Source organism: Harpia harpyja, chromosome 10 (assembly GCF_026419915.1).
Source record: "Harpia harpyja isolate bHarHar1 chromosome 10, bHarHar1 primary haplotype, whole genome shotgun sequence".
Classification (NCBI taxonomy): domain Eukaryota; kingdom Metazoa; phylum Chordata; class Aves; order Accipitriformes; family Accipitridae; genus Harpia; species Harpia harpyja.
In genome coordinates this window covers 32,202,747-32,222,497 of record NC_068949.1, presented here as the reverse complement: position 1 = coordinate 32,222,497, position 19,751 = coordinate 32,202,747, and the positions used below count along the sequence as shown (strand labels likewise).

Here is a 19,751-nt window from a genome sequence, read left to right as displayed (position 1 = left end):
TTGTAATCAGGCAGACTACAATTACTATGTTTGGCTCTGATTAAAAAAACAGGTCAGAAAAGGAATGGGTTGTGCTCTTTATGTGGAGGGGAACTTCACACTGTAAGAGCACTTCAAAACACCTACAGACTTGACGTTCCCTGTTTTTTCACCTTTGTGCTTGCTCGGTTGGTAGGTCTGTGTATCTTGATTCTCATTGGCAAGGAGCTGCTGTGTGGGGCTGCTTGCTAAGAACAGAGTGCAGGAAAGGTTTGGGTATGCACCTTTCTGATCGCTGCGATGAGTGGTAAGCACATGTCCAACCTCTGGTTTGGGGAGAAGGGATTTCTGTGTGGCTCAGGTGAGGGGTACCTGTGGTTACTGAACTAGCAGGAACATAGAGAAGGAGATAGTTGTACTTCTGGCCTTTGTGAGCATTTCAGGAGAGTGTTAGAGCCAGCCCAGGAGCGATTTTGATGAGCTGAGCCTGGATGCAGAAGGCTCTTGCCGTTCTCACCTGAAAGGCTAGATCAGCCTCAGGGAAGGCTTCTTGGAAAAGGGATAGGTAACCATTATTAAGGACAAAAGTAGGAAGCCCATGAATTCTGTAGTAGGCTAGTATGTGTCTGGAGCCCTGTATGTTAGGATAACTGAGAATCAAGATTCTCTTAACTAAATTATTTCTGTATTTATCTTCACAGTGCCTGATATGGCTGAGGAGTACCATTATTTTATCTTGTTTGTGTTTTGCGGACAAACAGCAAGTTGAAAACTGGCTGGGTTTTGCATATCAAGTCTGTGGCCTTGCTGGGTATTAAGGCTTTCTCTCCTGTGTCTGGCTTAGTTCCATAGTCCTCAACTCACCCTTCTTCTTTTGGAAAGATAGGTTTATTTGTCAGTGATCTGTCTGTTATTAGTGGGTAAGATCTCAAAAGGAAGAGAGACCAATGAGCAATTTGGTAAGCCTTTTCCTTAAAGAAGGTGGGAGGAGAAGGGAATGGTGCTGGAGAAGAAAACTCTTAGCAAGGAAAAAAAAGAGTTGTCGCTGGTTTTGCCAGAGCAGCTCTCAGAATTACCGGATCGTCTTCAGCTGTTGATCTCAGTGTTTATTTTCAGTAACTTTTTTTTTTGAAGGAGGAGCCAGTGTTCCCCTGTTCAAGTATGCCAGCTTCTTTACTCAGCAGCACGTCCCTTGGCAAGTGTTGTGTCCAGAGCCCTGGGACTCATGCTGACTAGCCAGCTGGCTATCCGCACCTGGGCTGAGCAGGGACCGCTTTCAGCCAAGGCTGGCGGGAGATGTGAACTCATGTTTCCAGCCTGCAGAGATGGTTCAGATGCTGATTCTGCTGTCACATCTGTTTATGTAGCCCATAAACATGTAGAGAGGGCCCATCCAGCATGGAAGAGGGTTCAAGTGTCTCTAAAAAATCATCCTTATTCTTCCCTTTACCTTCAAAGGTTAGAAAAAAGCCAGACTAAGCTCTCAGTATCTTTGCTTTTTCTATAAAATATTAATGAAGCAGGGATGTAATCTTCAGAGACAAGAGAGTTTTTTACCAGTAAGCACAGTCAGTAAGGAAAGCCAATAAAATGTCCTCCCTCACCTTCAGTGTTTAGAAGATAAAGAGGACTTTTGGCTGTTTGCGTTATCCAAGCTGACCCAGTCGCATGCTTTCAGAATGACTGTGCTACTGATCAGAGTTGTGTGCATCTCAAATACTTTGTCAGTTGCTACCGTGTTTCTGGAAAGGCCCGTTAAGTCTGTATTTGCTTCCTGAAACACAGTGGAATCTAATGAAAAGCATCATTGTTTTGTAACACTGTGACCTGCTGCCAAAAGAGCTACTGTTGTATAATCCTTAATAGCAGGTTAGAGTGGCAGTTGTTCCTTGGTTTGAAATCGGTATGTGGAAGGATGGCTTTCTAGTTCTCTCTCTGGGGATGGCATGTCTCATCTTGTCCTCTCTCTTTGGGAACTGTAACTCACACAGAGGTGTTCAGCTATCCTGAGTTGGTAATAGATCCTTGCACAGGTTTGAATACCAAGGGTGTTACTGAGGGGTGACAAGCTGAAGGGGACAGAAGAAACTGGCAGTTTCCTTTGAGAATGGGGAGCAATGCTCTGGCTGCTGAGTACCAGGGGTTATAGTTGTCTGTTCTTGACGGCAAGTTTATTTGTTGCTAAAGATGCTATAGATTTTTGACGTAAAAGAACAGAGTTGGAACAGAAAAGTTTATCTTGACTTTCCTTTCTGATTTGCAGAATTCAATGTGTTCACTTCCATGCTGACATTTCTGCCTTTCGTGCTGTTTACGTTAACCTGCAGCTTGGCTAGCACACTGTCATGCTTCATCTTCGTAGCAATGATACTAGTATTTGCAGATATCAGTCAAACATTGAGTTCCCATTGTGGTGGGCATTTGCATCAAAGCTTACCTCCCAGTTTTCAGCTAAAGTAAATACATGGGAACTCTTAAATATTTTCTTTAGGGTGGACTGATTTACAGTAGAGGGATCAAATTCATCTCTGGTGTTTAATCTTTCAAGACCCTGTGCAACTAGAGCAATTGCTTATGGAAAAAACAGTGAGTAAAATATTTGAATTATCTTACATTTTTCTTACTGGAATTTAACAGCTGGAAACAAAAAGCAGTGAGAACATCATCTAAGCCAGGTCCATGCTTGCTGTTGGCAGGCGTTCAGTTGGACAGCAGTTTGGGAACCTCTGCAGCAGAGGTTGCTGCAGGCTGCTGAAGACCTTTTCCCAAGGAAGCTTGTTTCCCAGGGCCATTAAGGTGCACAGTTCATGTTGGTGTTGGCTCCGAAGAGCCTTTGTTTGTCCATTCACCTTGTCTCCGGGTGAAACCTCTCTCTGGAGGTTTCTTTCCAATACTGCTTGTGCCTCATCCTCTTAGTCACTGATACATTGATTTATAAGGTGAGGAAGAGTCACCTGAGGCACGATACTCAGTTTGACTGACCTGCTGTGTAGCTCAGGCTGACTTTTCTGCATTAATTTTTGACTCTGTGAAAAAAGGCTAATTGAAACATCACACCACCACCACCCCCCTTCACTTAGAGCCCTCTGGTGATGGAAAGACTACTGTAGAAATTTGTTGTTTCATAATTAACTGTCCTCTCTGTTAATATTTTTTGTGTAGATTTATTTAATTTCCAGTCATGGGCTTTTGTTCTGTCATTGCTAGACTAAGAGCCCTCCACAGTCATGCTGCTTTCCTGTACATAAATGCTTCTAGACTATTTTCAAATCACCTGCAGAGCCGCTTTCTGTAAATTGGCAATCTTCCACTCCAGCCTTACTCCCTCTCACAGCTTTATTCCTTCCTCAATATAATCAGTATCATTCTTGAATGGGGACAGCTGGCTGAAGACAGTTTTCCAGGAGTGTTTGTAGCAGTGACAGATAGGCATATGGAGTCCTGCTTGGTAGTCTTGTACATCCCAGGATCATATTTGACCTGCAGTCACAGCATTTCTTTGAGAGCTCATGTTCGCTGATTCTTCTCTGTGGCATAGCTCTTGCTCTTCTGGAACAAGTCTCACATTCCTTAAGTATGGTCGTCCTTTTTTTCTAGCGGTGGGACGATACAGGGCACACTAGACTTGGAGAAGTGGAGAACTAACATTACCTCTAACAAACTGTTTGTGTAAGAAACAGTATGTTGGAAACAACTTCATTAAAATGGTAATTCTGCAGGAAATACTGAGAAGCATGAGCTATACGGAAACTAGAAAATATGCTAATTAGCTCACTGGACAATTTGTGGTTCCCGTTTCAAGGCAGTAAACTCAGTTACAGATAAATGAGGAGAATGGATGGTCTCATGGTACTCAGAGAGGGTCAGATTTGAGGTTTGCTCTTCACAGAGTTGCACTGTGGAATTCAGTTTTCCAAATTCCTTTCTAACCATCCATGAAATTGATGATGATTAAATAATGCTTAAAATGTTTTAAATAACATTTAATAATGTTTTAAATAACAAAATGCTCTTTGGAGTTCCTGAATGAATAGAACTCCTTGGATGAAAATGGGCGGTCACCCGAAGAAACTCCAAATTTATCTGTCTGTGGTTTTTAGTGCATCTAATGCATTTGGGTGCTGGATTATTGCTGGAGCTCTAGGCACTGTGCAGCCACTCTGTGGATATGGTTGTCAGGATAAATAGTCTGATTAAAAAATCCATGTAAAATAAGCAGGGTTTTGTTAAATATATTTTACAACTTATTTGATATATAGCCATTACTTTAGCATCTGGCTTTACGAAAGAGAAGATTCAGCCTGAAATTAAATCAAATCCTATAATAAGCCACATGAATAGCATTCTCCCTTCTTATACCTTACCCATTCAGAAATAACCCATGAGTTACCATCATCTATCAGTCAGACTATACTTAAAGAAAGGTATGACTGGGGATGCTTTACCAATTTCATTAAAAGCACCCTTTTGGAAAAAGGAGCTTCACTGATGTCAGCACTGCAGTGGTGCCCAAGAGAAACAGCTACCCCCTTCCTGTGGGAGGACTCAAAGCCAGTGTCGGAGATTGCAAGCTTGGCGGTGGGAGGTTAGTACAATCCATGGAGCAAGAAGAGTGTTATCAATCTAATATAATCCAATTAGTCTTTGTACTGCAAGTGGGATCTACTGCAAGCTCAAAACGTGTCTGTGGTTAATCTTAACAGGTTCTTAACAGCAGGTCTCTACCTCTTTAATACCCTGTAATGGGCATACAGAATCTTCCTGCTTAAAGCCAACCTCAAGTATTATCATGAGCTAAGAGTAAGCTTTGAAGTGTGTCTTGGAAGTAATTTAATATTCTAATAGGAAGAGCATATTTTGTCCTTCCTGCCATCATGAACCTGAAACCTTGCTGTCAGAGAGGTGGCCACCCAGAAGTGGAACTTTAGGCACAAGGAGAAGAAAAAAAAAGTCAATTTTCTGCTTTAGATCATTTACAAGCTTCGCTGCTTATATTTGGAAACTGTGGGCTTTCCAGTGTTGCCAGAGATCTCAAGTCATGGACATACTGATTTTCCAAAAGTGTCACTAATTGAAAACACCTTTCGGAAACAGTTTGCCATTGGCTATTAAGCAGAAGCGTTGGCAGTAAAACACAGAGTGGTTTGAATTGTCATCCCAGGGTTGTGGGGGAGAGGGAGGGAACTGTGTGAACTAACAGAGCTGGTGTGTAAGGCTGCAATTCAGAATAAAACTGGAGCGTTGTTCGGCATCCTGCGGCTTGGAGCGAGTCAGAAGCCTACTGCTTTGGGGCTTTTGTCATGCGTAAGTACAGGTAGTTCTCAGTCTTCAAGAATTTGTAGACGTGATCTAGATACCTAGTATAACTGATACCTTCACCAAGACTGATTATATTTTTGTCTTCTAATTCTTCATTAACTGAATTCAGTGTTGTGATTTGCAGCGCATTTCCTAGCTGTGCCATCAGGTAAAGCTGACATAGCCTAAAATATATGCAGCTAATTATTTTAGGATTCCTGGGGAGACTTCATCAGACTGGCTGGTTAAAGGTGTTCATCTCTGTGTATTGTTTAACATTCTCGTTGGTAGCAAATTGAGTGGGATATGCTTTGTTATCATCGAGGGTTTAACAGACTAGCATCATTTTTTTTAAATGCAAACGAGAGACATTTCTTGAAGAATTCTACTCCTTCTGCATTGTTCTTCATCTCTGTTCAGTAGTGCCTCTGCTCTCTTGCAAGGATTTCTTAGAAAATCTTTTTATTGTCCTTAGCTTTCCAAAAGTGGGACGTCCACCAAATTTTGCAAGTTGGTGTATCACAAGACTTTTTTTCTTTTTTACATTGTACCGGTAGGAGGTCAAGGAGCAGTTTGTCCTGTTTTCCTGTGTGTTTTGGTGGTACTCCTGGATTCTGTGGTCATACTGACTTCTGTACATCTGGGACTTGTAGTTCTGAGTTATCAGGAACATTAAAATGTGGACTGGGGAGTCCCCCACCCATTTTCTCTGCACTGTTCTTCCCAAGCAGAGTGTGAGCAGAGATTTCGGTATTTAGCTCACTTGAATAGTTCTCCTGGGATTCAGAGATGCCACTTAACAGACTCTTTTTCTCATTAGTTGGCATTTTTGGTTCTAGAAATTCTATGTCACCTTGCCTTCTAGCAGTCCCAAGATGTCTCATCTTTGTCTCGTCTGTCACATCCCTTCACTGAGTTTGTGACACACAGTTTGGGTTCGTGGAGTGTTTGAGGGCTCTTCCCTCCTGGACACTGCTGGTGGGGCCTCCGGCTGCTCAGCTAGTCCCCAGCTGAGTTCAGTCACCCCTTGGCTGAGGTGGGAGCCTGCACAGAAAGGATTGTTCCAGGGAGGTAGCCATCGAAGGGCTGGTACATTAGGGAAAGGGGAGTAACGATTGGTATTTACACGCTAGACTCATTCATTGTCTTTGCAGAGAGCTTCAGTGTGGGCATGGTGGGTGCGATCAAGCACAGTGCCTGACTGGCGGTTTTGAAGAGGAGACTGAAATGGTTGTTTTGAAGAGGAGACTGAAATAGTTGCATGGCAAACAAGTAAATAGGCTGGGAATGTGGGTGCAACATGGGAGAGCCAGGGGTCAATGCAGGGTTTGACCCCTGCAGGGAACAGAAGTCAGGCATGTTTAGAAATGTGTAGAGATTTGAGCTTGCTAAGGGTATATCGGTGTAGGCATTATTCCTACTGTGCAGTTTCAAGCAGGGCACATATATCAGAGCATGCTTGTGTTTATGAAGCTGGCAATGTTAAGCATGAAATTATATTTAATATACTTTTTAGCTGACCTTTCAGTGTCTGCCAGTTGATGCTAAGTATTGTAATTTGAATTTGTGTTAAAGTATACCGCACAAGGAAGATACATTGCATCTCTGTGATTCGTGCTGACAGCGGTAGGAACTCAAACTGGTTTTTAGCACAGGGACTGGGGAATTAGGACTTCTGCATTTGGTTCCCACTTGCTCTCTGTTACTACCTTCTCTGTGCCCCGCTATCCTTAGCTGACAAAACGGGGACAGCACCTTTTGCTGCCCCTAAATGTATTACGTGAATGAGAGTCGGTGGAGTGCTTTGGGATCGCAGGTGTAAGAACTGCCCTTCTGGGTGAGGCTGGGAGCGTGCCCAGCCCCTGATCACACAGTGGCAGTAGATACTATTGAGGGGGATGACACAGTCCTGGCCACTTTCTGCAGTCCATCCCAGGATGTCGGATGCTCCAGAGGATCAAAGCATATGATGCTAACCTGAGTGGATTTCACCTCCTCTGATGCTAGCTGTCCTGAGCGTCTAGCCTAAACTAGGTGCAAGCTACTTCTGGTCTCGGTGGAGGGAGACAGACCCTCCTGGAAAGTGAGTTACTCACTTTTCTTAACCACCCTTACATGGACAGTCCACTCAGCTGCAGAAAAAACTGCTTTTCCCCTCCCCTGCCCTGTTCGTGAAGCCATGCCATGACTTGGACCAGGAATGTGATACGAGTCTTGAACAAGCCAACCTCAATCCTGCTCCCTTTGCTTTTTCCCTCTCTCAGGATTTTACCGTGGTTCACTCCCCCCTTGCTGAGACTCCACAAAGCCCCTTGAGATGGAGCAGCATTGCAGTAGGGAGCCAGGAACTGCTCTAGCCTTGGCAAGGGCACCACAAGACTTGTCTGTACACCCACAGCCTCTGACTAGACGCAAAGCTTTTGAGTAGCTAACGTTAGGTGTGATGATTTTTCTCTCTATTCGCTTTCTGCTGTGCATGTACGTGTGTGGGTCGCACTGACAAGGCATTAATGATTCTTGAAGCAGAACGTGTGAGAAGAGGCAGATGTAGTGCATGGCAAATCAGTGTGAGTACGCTACAACCTTGGGATTGGTTAGTGATGCTTTTGTTTTCTGCTGTATAAGCTCTTGGAGAATGTCCTGGAGAAAGTGGGATTGTTACTGCTATTTTGTTCATCTCTACATTTTAGCATGTGTGCCTCTGATTTGGCATTGCATCATCGAAGTGTTAAAACAAACTCAGAAAAAAATACAGGCAGTGCATTTAACCTGAACACATCAAGTATCATCAGGTGCAGAAATTTCTAACTATTTGTTGGCCAAAAAAGATAAGAAAAATAACAGTAAAACTTGAAGGGGAATGCTTCTGGACATGTTATTTTATATGTGTAAGTACTTGAAAAAAAATACACTATGGATAATACTTGAAATCAGCCAAAATCTGACAAAAGCAGCAAATGGACTTATTTCAAAATATGTGCTAAAAATCTCATGTTCTTTTGGATCAAAGCATATGTGCTAGATAGTAGCTCTGTATCAAAGCTTTGAAGCTGAGATTTTAAATACTTTTTCAAAATGAACCCTGTACCTTAAATGCTATCAGATGCTTAATTAAGACTGCACTAGCAAGGAGCATGTTTGCAGTAAATTATGGGGAGGTGTTCTGACATGCTTTATCTGTGTAAAGATTTCTATTTTTATGTGAACCTATTTATAGATTATTGATTTCAGAAATAGATTTGTAACTAAAGAAAGATGCATCGTATTTCAGTTACTCGGAGTCGAGAATTTTGCCTGGCTGGCTGCCTGCTCTCTTAGATGTTTATTCCAGTGGCTTACAAGTGTATGGAGTGATTCAGTCCTTCTTGTTTTTCTCTCTCTATTTGGAAGAAGGAATTTGTATTCAGGGATCAGGTCCCATGTCTCTCACCCACGCAGGTAGGCTGATTTTTACACCTTTGAAGCATTGGAACAATTTCATTGAAGTCCATGAGACTTTCTGTGTGAGTAAGACTTTTGGGTGGGGAACATCCATCACAGTATCTTTTGTTGTTACTGTTTTATTTCAGAGCAGTAAGCTATTGTCACAGTGCCCGTGGAGTCTGCTAAGCTGTAAGAGTGCCTCTGAGTTCATGTAATACAAAATTTCAGCACGTTTTTATTTTATGCTGGGTGAACATTAAAAGAAAGATTTTAATAAATACATCAGGGCAAAGCCTGAAGGTAGCTGTAATATCTTTTATTAGAGCAACCGATAGAGTTTGAAAACTTAGACAAGCTTGTGTGCTCAAGAGCTTGTCTATTTTTTCCAGCCATACCAGTTGGTCTAATAAAAGATATTGCCTCTGTCTACAGACCTTGTCCTGCCTGTGAACTCTGTTTATCACAGCTACAGCAAAATACTGCTGGATCATTAAAATAATTCAGGCCTTTCTTGCTTAATTATGGAAACTCAGATTTTTGTGGTTTCCTCAGGTCTCAGCTTTTTGAATCCCAGCACACAGGAAATGATGCTGCCTGGTTTCTCCTGTAGAGGAGGGTTTCATCACATAGGAGCTCAAACTGCTTCACCGATTCCTCATTTTAGAAAGGATGTTATTAAAGATAGCCTGCTAAAATTCTTCTGCCATCTGGATTTTAGGGTATTTTGTAGGATACTACTGGTGAACTGTCAGATGTCTGGCATGGATGGCCTTTGGGAGCAGTCCTGTCCTAGTACCTGTGTCAGCATCTCTGATGTGGTGTGATGGTGATGGGAAGCAGATGAAGTGGGAAGAAGAGGCTGGCAGAACGGAAAAGTCTCTGGCTTTGGCTGTGGGTGTAAATCTTTGAACCTTGCTATGTGTCTGGCTGGGTTAGCAGAATAATGCAGCCCTTCTAAATGGCAGGAAGCTTGGATTTGGACTTGTTTCAGCTGGAAGACCTAGACCCAGAGCTGTCTAAAAGTCATAAGACCAGCCATGCAACAGTTTTTTCAGAGCTATTTAACATGCCTTTTAGAGGCCTTAGATGTATATGTCTTTTGGATCTGAATCTGTAGCTCTAGGTTAGTAGCATTAAAATAGCTCCGGGTAAGACCAAGGTGGTGATGATCTGGACCGTCTTGAAATATCCGTGGGGTAGATGCTTTTCCACCCTCTGGGGACACAAGCCCTTTCTGTAGTTTGCAGTCGTGGGGTCGTACCAGATCCCTCACTGTGCTGCCTGTCTCTCGGCTGCTGACCTGGAGTCTGTCCCTCCTGCACAGGCACTGCTCCTCTCCCGAGGACTGCTGCAGCCCTTGCTGCCTGTAAGGGGTGTTGCTGCAGGCAGTGCCCTGCCTTGGAAGTGGAACAGGTTGATGCTTGCGGGCTGTTTAGTTCTGTGCCCTGTGCTGCCTTCCATCTGCCTTTGGGCACGGCTTAAATAGCTGGTAATTACTTATAAGCCCTTGGTGGCCAGGGCCTGGGCTATTTTAGAAGCTGCTTCTCCCTGCATGCCCTGTTGTGGAAGTTGTGGCTGGCTAGAATGGCCCGTCGCCCTCTCGCTGTGGTGACCTCCTCTCCTGGGTGTGTTGCAGGGAATTCGGGGGGGGAGAGCTCTCAGCTCTGGCATGCAGTCCCTTGGGCTGCCTGCCAGAGCCTAAATTTGGTGACCTTTAGGATGTGGCAGAAGATGCATTTGTAAACCTTGGTTATAGTAACTGGGAGACAAGCAGAGAATGCTGGAGGAGGGAGGAACGTATTTTTTACAGGCAAGCTGTTTGCCGTCTGTTTGGTTTTTTATGAGCAGCAACTCGTAGATAAATAGACGTAACAAATGCTGTGACAATTGCAACTGTTGCTCTTTAATAAAATTTAAAACTAAAAAATTATACGGGTTTCCTCCAGGAGAGCGAGCATGCGTGTGACCGCCAAGAGCGCTGTGACTTCTAATGCTGGTTTGGACACTTGCTCTACTCTCTACTTTGCTGAAAAAAATCTAGTTTCCCTTCTGTAAAATGAGGGCAGTCATATTTTAAAGGTGTCTAGAAGTGGTTGCTGTATCATTACCCATGTAGCTTGTGGGTGGTTTTGTTTCTTTTAAGTAAGAGCAAACAAGCCAAACTTTGAGGTCCAGTAGTTGTGTGGGTTACACAAGACTGTGGTTTCATGTTATACCTAATTTGGTATAACTGTGGGATGTGTCTCCCACCCCATTCTTTGCACCTGCTCTAATGACAGCACTGTGGCAGGTTAAGCTGGTTTCAGCCTGCCGACCAGTGGAGAACTACCCAATTTTTGTTTCCTTTTGGTTGGTTAGTTTTGATGGGTGAGGACTTGGACTGGTGAGCTGAACTGACTCACTGTGGGGCTGCTTCATCATCCCACCTGGTGCCAGGGATGCAGCAGGACATGCGTCTGGCTGGAGGAGGGGGTGAGCAGGATTGCCCCAGTGTGCTAGTAACAACTGGGAAAGGTACCCCTGTTTCCTCACTGCAGGGCCTTCCTGACGAGAAGGACTGTCCAGTGGTTTGGTTTTGACAACCAGTACTTGTGAAGAGGTGCAGATGTTTGTGAACATCTACTGGTGAATATTTGCATTGCTAGTGTTACAGGTTTGCAGTGTGTTCTTGCTCTGTCTGAATTTGGCTGACCTGCAGAGCACAGAAGATCATCTTTCTACTTCCCTTCCAATTATTTCTGCTAATTTAGCATCAGTTTGAAGCTTTGTCTTTGCTTAGAGATCAAATGGCCAGAGACCAGGCTGTTTATTTTTACTGTGTGGTAAAAGTGGTAAGGTCAGTCCCACTGGTGTTTGTAGGGCTTGCCCTGCCTAATTTATCTTGTGTATAAGGGGTAGGTTTTGCATCACCTATAGCTAGTGCATATTAGTAACTCTAGGATCAAAAAATACCCCTTTTCAGCAATGAAAGCAAGGTCTCCATGTCTAAATGCATTTTCACCACAATAGATAGGAATGCCTTTGCAGTTCCAGCCATGTGGAAAAGCCTTCCCAGCTCTCTGTTTTAACACCCTATCTCATCAAACATCTCCGAGGAAAGCATCTTACTTGACCTGCAAACTCAGATCATGCCACCGGGTACTTTGCAAGACTTCCTGAGTGGCATTGCATCTCTTCGTACCAGGAAACAGGCAACTTTCTGGTGAAACAAACCATGAACTTAAGCAAGCTTTTCTCATCTGCCTCTTTCAGAAATAAATAAGCATTTGAAGATGACAACCTCATGGAGCGACCGACTCCAGAATGCAGCAGATCTCCCTGCAAACATGGATGGGCATGCTCTGAAAAAGTACCGTCGGGAAGCCTATCACCGGTAAGTCGTTCATGTAACGCCAAAACTAAAGCGCTGAGACAGAGGGAAATAAACTAAGCATAAACCCCACATTTCTTGTTTTTCATTTGTTGGTGAAACAGAAAGGTCATTCTCACCTTCCTTGCAGAAGTGTTAGTAGAAGAGAACTTACAAGATAGCACAGTATTGGCCTGCAGGAATTTACAAACAGTAGAGTTGAAATACATGTACTAGAGCAAGTGAGGGTATGCTTTCTTCGTGCAGTTGAAATATTAATCAAAGTTAGATTTTTGGATAGAAGCTTTCAAGTCAAGACATACTCAGTGGCAGAAGTGTTATAGTAATTATTGCAGTGCACACTGGGAGAGCATAGCCTTAGACACTGGAATGCATAAATACGAATAAGGAGGAAATCAAATGGGATCAGAAATTAAGTGTTCGAGAATTATGTCTAGCATGATTGATTGTGTGCACCACAGGAGCATGTAGAAGCACTAGGCAAGATCTCAGCCTCCTTTTCTGTGGTAGGTGTGCCTAAAACCATCTTTGCTGTAAAACAATTACAGTCTAAATAAACAAGATAGAGTATAGAATAAAAGAAATGTTATTACGCTCATTTTATAGTTTGGAAGTCAAAGTACAGACACTAGATTGTTTTCACAAGATCACTTTGGAGGTTTGGTTGAGCCAAGAATTTAGCCCACAGCTCCCAAGGTTCCAGGCGTAGAGCATAAAAGATGGATGCAGTCTGTATCCTTATCAGATGTCTGGACTGTTACGGAGTTAAAAACAACAGCATAGAGTAATTGTCAGTATTCTGTCTGTGGGAGGCGTATCTTCAAAGTTTAGCTTGTTTAATTTGAGAAGTCATGCAGCATGATGATCAGAGTATATTCAGCAGGAGTTGGGGAGACGTATGTGTGATATAGAAACAGAAAAAGAAGTCAAGTTTCCCAACCTCAGGCTTAAATGCCATGTTGCATTTGTGATTCATATATGGTGGTATTTCTGAGGAAGTGTGTTTTGGAAGTGTTAGATATCTTTTGATTCTCCAAATGGAATCTAATTAGAGAAAAACGCCTTAGCATCATATGATAGGCCAGGTTGTGCAAGTTGCAATGTCTAAGGCTAAGTAATGGATCCTGTGATGCATTTCTGAAGCTTTCCAATTTCCAGTGAATATGTTTGGGCACATGTCTTAAGTGGTGGCATTATTTGAGTCTCTCTGTGTCAGCTGGTTTGTCAGATATGGAAATGTCTAATGAATATAACTATATATAGCATGTAAAAAGAGAGGGATTTTATACCATTCCCTGGCAAAAAATCTTCACCTTGTTGAAGTCATTGACAGGGTTTTCCTTTGTGTCGTAATTTTACATGACTTTAGTTGTGTTACTCCTGATTTAAACGGATGGAAATGAAGTCAGTTAGGCCTATTTTTTTTTTTTTTTCTAAATATTTCCTCAACATTTGTTATGGTTAGGTGCTGACAGTCTGCTAAGTGTTGTACAAGATCCAAAGGAAGCAGTACTTGTCCTTAAGAGCTCACACATTCAAGTACTCATCATGTTTACTCTTACTCACGTAAGAAATCTTTACTTTCAGAAAGAATTTCCTTATGGAAGATGAGAGTGAACTCATAAAGGAGGGGTCCCCACTAGGAACTGGGATCTGGTAGTCCAAAATTAGTCTGTGGTACAGTTTAAGTACCCCTTTTTAGAATCTAGAAATGTCTTATTCAAAACATACTGAACAGAAATATTGCTAGCACTTCAGATTTTCATGGAAAGCGCAACACTGGAAATACATTAAGGGGAGGCACATTTTTGTTTTGAAATTACTATCCTCTCTTAGAGAGAGGGAGGGAGGGAATGAGAGGGGGAGGGAACGGGAGAGAATGAGAGAACCTAATGCCAAGACTGTAGTATAAAGCTGTGCTATTAATGGCTTTGGTGTACCAGTTTCATAGGAGTTATTTTGATAATCCAGTATTGTAAGAATCTGAAACAACCTCATTCCAGAAGTAGTGTTGTCAGATTTCTATTTCTGGTATTTTTTGTGATCTTAGTGTTAACAGATGTGATGTTACTTAAAAGATAAGTGCAGACTTAACATGATAAAGTAGGACTGAATTTATTTCCCCTTGTTTTATGTTATATTTTTTAGTATGTTAATAATTGTTCAGATGTAGAATATGCGTGCCGGTCACAGCCATCAGTTCTAGGTTGTAAATTTGTTTCAGTGAGGTCCAAGTATGCTCTGACTCTTGGATATTGCTGAAGCACTGTCAATTTTATGAAAAAGAGAGATATAAAGGACAAGGCATTAATTGTCAAGATTCTTTTCTTTCTATTCCTTTCTTTTTCTTTCTTTTTTTTTTCAGTCTTTGTCTCTCTTACTGTAGCAGCTAAAGAAAAAAACGTTGAAAACATGAATCTAAAGTGACTTAGAAACAAAAACAATAAAAAAGAACATTGAATTTAAAACTATTAATTTTCTTACCTTAAAGCTGGTCCCAGTGATCTTATGGGCCTAATCTGGAAGGCTGGAGGAGCTTGGCAGCTGGGTCACATTTACAGATGGGCCTAACTGGGGCTAGCTTTTGGTACGAATGTTGGAAGCCCGGTTGGGCTTGAAGTCATTTGTTGGGATTTTCTAAATGCTGCTAGTAATGCTTGGTTTTCTCAAGTGTGAAATTTTAAAAACTTGTTTCACTGTTTGTTTATTTCATGCTTACTTAAGTATCAGTGGAGATACCTGGACCAATTGATTCAGCTTTCTGGTTCTCATGAACTACACCAAATCTGATATGCTTGAATTGTAAATGTTGAAGCAGCATAAAATAAGGGGAAAAGTTTCCAATCCAAGCAAAATAATTTACCTTAAAAAATAAAAATAATGTTCTCATGGGCACAAAACTTTAAAAAAACTTTGTAAAAAAATTAGCTCTGAACATGTAACTCTGATAGTCATATTTTACTGTGGTCATTCATACTAGGAATGTGGTTTTTTCAGGTGTTGCACTTCTTATTGTATCATACTTGACGGATGGATGTTCAACATAGAATATTGTTGGCAGAAATCCCAGTTGAGACTGGTTTAACTGGTGTAATGCATACTGACTCATTATGATGACTATATCATAATCATGTCTGAGTGCCATAGGCAAGAATGTTCAAAATCAAATATTTACAGCTGTTTTCTTCTCGTAGCAGTTTTCCTCCCAAAAGTTTTGTTTGGTGTTTGCATCAGTTTGTATACCTGCTTAAGAAATTACAGTATTGAGGTTATTGATGGAGTAAGCAAAGCTTGCATATATGAACATGTATGCTATGCTGTAGAGTTCAAGGGCCGTAAAAGCACCATCAAGAATCAGAAAAATCTGTAGGGGAGGAGAAGTGGTGGGGTTTTATCTTCAGGTTATTTCTAACAACTTTAACAAAGACTTTCAGTTAGCCAGTGTTACTATCAGCCACAAACCTCGTTATACAACATTGTTGGCGCCTGTTGGAGGTGAGGTCTAAAGATGAATTAATATACAAGCTAGATGTTATTCATTCTCTAGCAGAGGTCACTGGTAAGAGGATACTGCATTACTGTGCTATTGGCAACATACATTTTAATTCGGAAATAAAATGGATGTGTAGCTGTTAGGTGGCTTTTCCTTAGTGTGTGTGGTTGTGAGGCCACCTCCCTCATGCACTGCTTGTTGACTTTTCCGGGTAGAGGATAATCACTAGATCATTTGCTCTGGAGGAGTACTGTCATTTAACGTGATTGTAATTAGGCAAGAACTAGGTTGACTCTGAGCCACCAAATTGCCCTGGTGTCTATTTTTTAACTTGGAGTGAGCACTTCTAGGCACCCTCTGGATTATCTCACATAGCTCTTTAGGGTTTAAATAGCAACCACATCTAGTTAAAGCAAATAATGGAAAAAGTTGGTGTTCCGTCCACTCTTGTTACTGACAGTTACCAAGATCCGGGAAACAGGTATTTGCATTTACTTTTATTTTGTGGTTTTGGCGTAACAGGGCGGTAAGGCTGAGATGGCCTTTTTGTTAAACATACAGATTTTGGGATGCTTTTGCCATTTTGCATCAGAGTAATTTGAGACTTCTCATCCTGAACATGGGGTTTCTGGTTTTGTTTTAGTTTTGTTTTCTTGCTCTGTTGTTTACTGGCTAGCATAGAGGATGTGGCATCGTGATTGCTAATCCTAATTCTCCTACTGATCGGTCATAGAGTATTGAATAGGTTGCTTCATAGTTGTGTGCTACAGTTTGCTTTCAAAGCATCTTATGGTGGTAATATGAGTTAAGTGATTTAAGCTGTTAATATACGCTGAGATCCTGGGTAAAAAAAGTGGTATATACTTTAATAATGACAAAGCAAAAAGATACCAATTGGTTGTTTTGATTTCTAGGGTTAAAGATGTATTTTAGTTTGTTCAAATTTCTAAACTCTGGGCTATTCTCTGCTAATCTTGTTTCTTCACTTTATTGGTACTGGATCATCAGTGATTGCGCACAGGTGGAAATGTTATATAAACTAGGCTATGAGGTTTGAAACTGTTTATCTATTTGGGTAGCTATATATAAAGTCTCTTTAAAATGATCAGTTCATTGAGATGGCAAATGAGAAAAAAATCTTTACCAGTCTGAAAATGCTCTTTTCATCAGACACATTCGGATAGGCGATGTATGGTATTTTCATGTAACTGTAAATGAGGTAGCTCTGTAGGCACTGCTGGCTATGATCTGTCCTCATATGTCTTTGTGCAGCCTCCCTGGACTCATGTGGTGGCATGTGTGTAGCAGAGGGCAGCATGTGGCTCTCTATTTATTTTGCTTTAGTGCTTCGGACACTGGAGAGAGGAGGGAGAGGGAGTGTTAAGGTGACAGAATGGGCAAGCTTATGAGAAAGCAGAACACTTGCCAAATTAATAATAAAGAAATTACATAGAAAATGTCCCATGATCCCTAGCTTTAATAGTTTCACACAGCAGACGGGTGTTATTTTGGGATGGAATCCATATGTGAGCTTCTTGGCACTTTGCTGTTGCCTGGGAAGAAAACCCAAACAATGGAAACAGAAGTGGCCAAGGCTATCTCTTTCCATCTGATTCTTGCTGAATTTCAGAGGGAAGTGCTCATAGTCATGTTTCTGGATACAGCCTCATCAGACTTTTAAGTTCCAATCATAACCTGATTTTCCAGTTTTATGTCACTATAATTGCGCAAGGACGTTTAGTCTTGTGAAATTGCAGAGCACTATGTTGGAAATGTTACTAGAAGTGGCCAGGAAATTTTGATGCCTTTCTTCTGTCTCCCCTATCTGATACTGTTTCATCTGCCTAAAGTTATCTGGAGCCCAAACACTATCTCTAAATACAATTACAAACATACTGACCTGTCAGAATATTACTTTTTGGTTGAAGAAGGACTAGAATGGAACTCTGAAAATCAAACATTGTAAAAAAAAAAGAAGACCAAAATGGTATGATAAATAATAATACATGGAATGGTCATTACCTGCCTGAAGAGGCAAGACTCAGCAAAAGAATGATTACATTGGTTTTAGTAGTTTAAAGCAGTTTATTTCTTACCCTTCTAAGACAGGTACCAAAGCATCCAGCACCCAAGGACAAGACTTTTTGATGTATGCTAGTATCTTCTTAAGGTTGCTCACGTGATTTGTGCCAGCTAAGTAAGGTTGGTGAGGGATTCATCAGAGTTCACTGCTGTTGGTGGAAGTAACCTGTAACCAGAACTATTGTGTCATGTAGTGAGACATCTCCCCCAACCACACAACATCTGGGGACTAGCTAGTAGTACTGAGAATATCCAGTTGTCATAAGAGTAGTGGGATTTTTTTTCATTATTAGCTTTTTTGAAGAGGCCGTGGGGAACTTGGACATGGGAGGCTATTAAAAGCTAATCCATTTAGTTCCCTCTTATTTCTTTTTAACTCTTCTAGCTTATTAAAACATGGAAGTTGTCCATACAGTGAAGATTAACCGAAGTGCCTAAACTTTGAGGAAGCAGGAATCCGAGCCTTCTAGCTAGTTAGTCCCTGTTTCGTGGCTGGCTCAAGCCCAACTGTCGACCACAGCCTTTTTTAAACACACGTGTAGGTCATGCTTAGCTAGCTCCCACTGTATTTGTTGTTCCACTCAGCACTGTTGCAAGTTTCTTTGTATTTATTTAATTTCCAGTGAAACATACTCTCCTGACAAAGAATGCTTCTTGCTGGAAGGTATTTCTAGACACATTTGGAAAATCAGTATAAAAGTGCTCTGTTCCAGAAACTCGCCTCACATTGTTCATTTTCATTTTCTCAATATGAGGAGCTGTGACCCATGTGCCAAGTTCCTCCTTGTTTATTTTGATGGTCATATTACAAGAATATTATACATGCAGATTTCAGTCAGGACACAGAATGCTTTTGAGATTTTGCACAAATAAAATAAAAACTTTTCTCCCTCTCTACATACGCTCCTCTCCTGTGTTACTCGAGAACAGCTGGGATTTAGGTTCTTGCCTTGGAATCGATTGACAAGAACAGTAACAAAACTGAGATCAGTTCTCTTGTAAAAATATAAAGGACTGTGAATTGCAGTGCTGAGGACATCAGGGCTCTGTAGCTCCCTTTATGCATGCTCAGCAGTGCCTTCTTCCTTGCAATACAACACATTTTTCTCTTATCCAGCACAATTTGTAGAGCTCAAAAAGAAAATAAATACTGTCATCATTGAGAGCCTTCTGCTGTGGCCAAGCTGCAGGGTTTAATCTTTGAGGAAGGACTCATTAAGGAGGAAGTGTGCTTCATGGTTTCCCTTAAACGGCTCCTCAAGTCAGTTTTTCTAAAGGTGTGGATCTGTGCCAGGCTAAGCCATCCCAAGTCCAGGCTGCTGCCTCCCCCCTCCCAGCTGTGCCATGTGCTGGCTCAGGGAGCCGATGGGGCTGGATATGGTCCCTCAACCGGCTTCCCCACAAGCACCAACACCTTGGGCTGCTCCAGCCACACTGCACAGGGAGTGCAAAACTGTGGGAGATTCACAGGGATATTCCTCAAAGCAGAAATATAAAGCTTGGGTTTTCATCAGGAAGGAAAGATGAAGGCAAGAGAAAGGCAATGTCCTGTTTAAGGAGGTGCTCTGGTTGCAGACAGGTGTGGAGCTGGGGAGGTGGGTTTAGGCAATACCCACCTCTGCCTCTCAGCACAAGAAATGGAGAGGGTGTTCTCATGCTATGCCTGCAGTTTGATTTGTCTTACTGCCCAGTGCTGTTAAATTTTTAGATGAGCTTAATTTTTAACTCCAGTGCTGCTAGTTATTTTCTGAATGGAAAAAAAACAAAAACAGGAGGAGGGAAAGTGCTCTTTCTTCTGATTCTGGCAAGTAGAAAAATTATTCTAGATTAAAACTTCCTTGCCTAAAAATGTTAGGTGATTTTAGTTTTCCTCTTATTCTGACTTTACCTTGACTGTTTGTAATCTGGAAGCTTCTTTGATTTTTGTTTATCTAGATAAGCTGTAAAAAACTTGTAATCTCATCCTTTCCTTTAGAGACCAGAGGATCTTTTCTCTCAGGTGGTTAGGGGTCTTGGGGTCTTACTGTTGGTTTTGCTTTATAGTCATTTAAAACAACTCTTGTCATTTCTCTATACCATGTCTTCTGTGGGGACGTTACATTTCTG

At 41.7% G+C, this 19,751-nt stretch overlaps 1 protein-coding gene across 2 annotated transcripts in view; it reads left to right on the top strand.

Moving 5' to 3' along the window:
* Nucleotides 1–19,751, top strand: part of NT5C2 (5'-nucleotidase, cytosolic II) — a 63,807-nt gene that overhangs the window by 8,966 nt on the left and 35,090 nt on the right. The window contains exon 2 of one of the 2 annotated variants that reach the window (XM_052799066.1): nt 11,953–12,073. In XM_052799066.1, the coding sequence (XP_052655026.1) occupies nt 11,973–12,073 (101 nt within the window). In that variant the 5' untranslated portion in view covers nt 11,953–11,972. Of the gene's footprint in view, nt 1–11,952; nt 12,074–19,751 lie in introns of those variants that run through there. The other variant, XM_052799067.1, reaches the window with a different exon arrangement.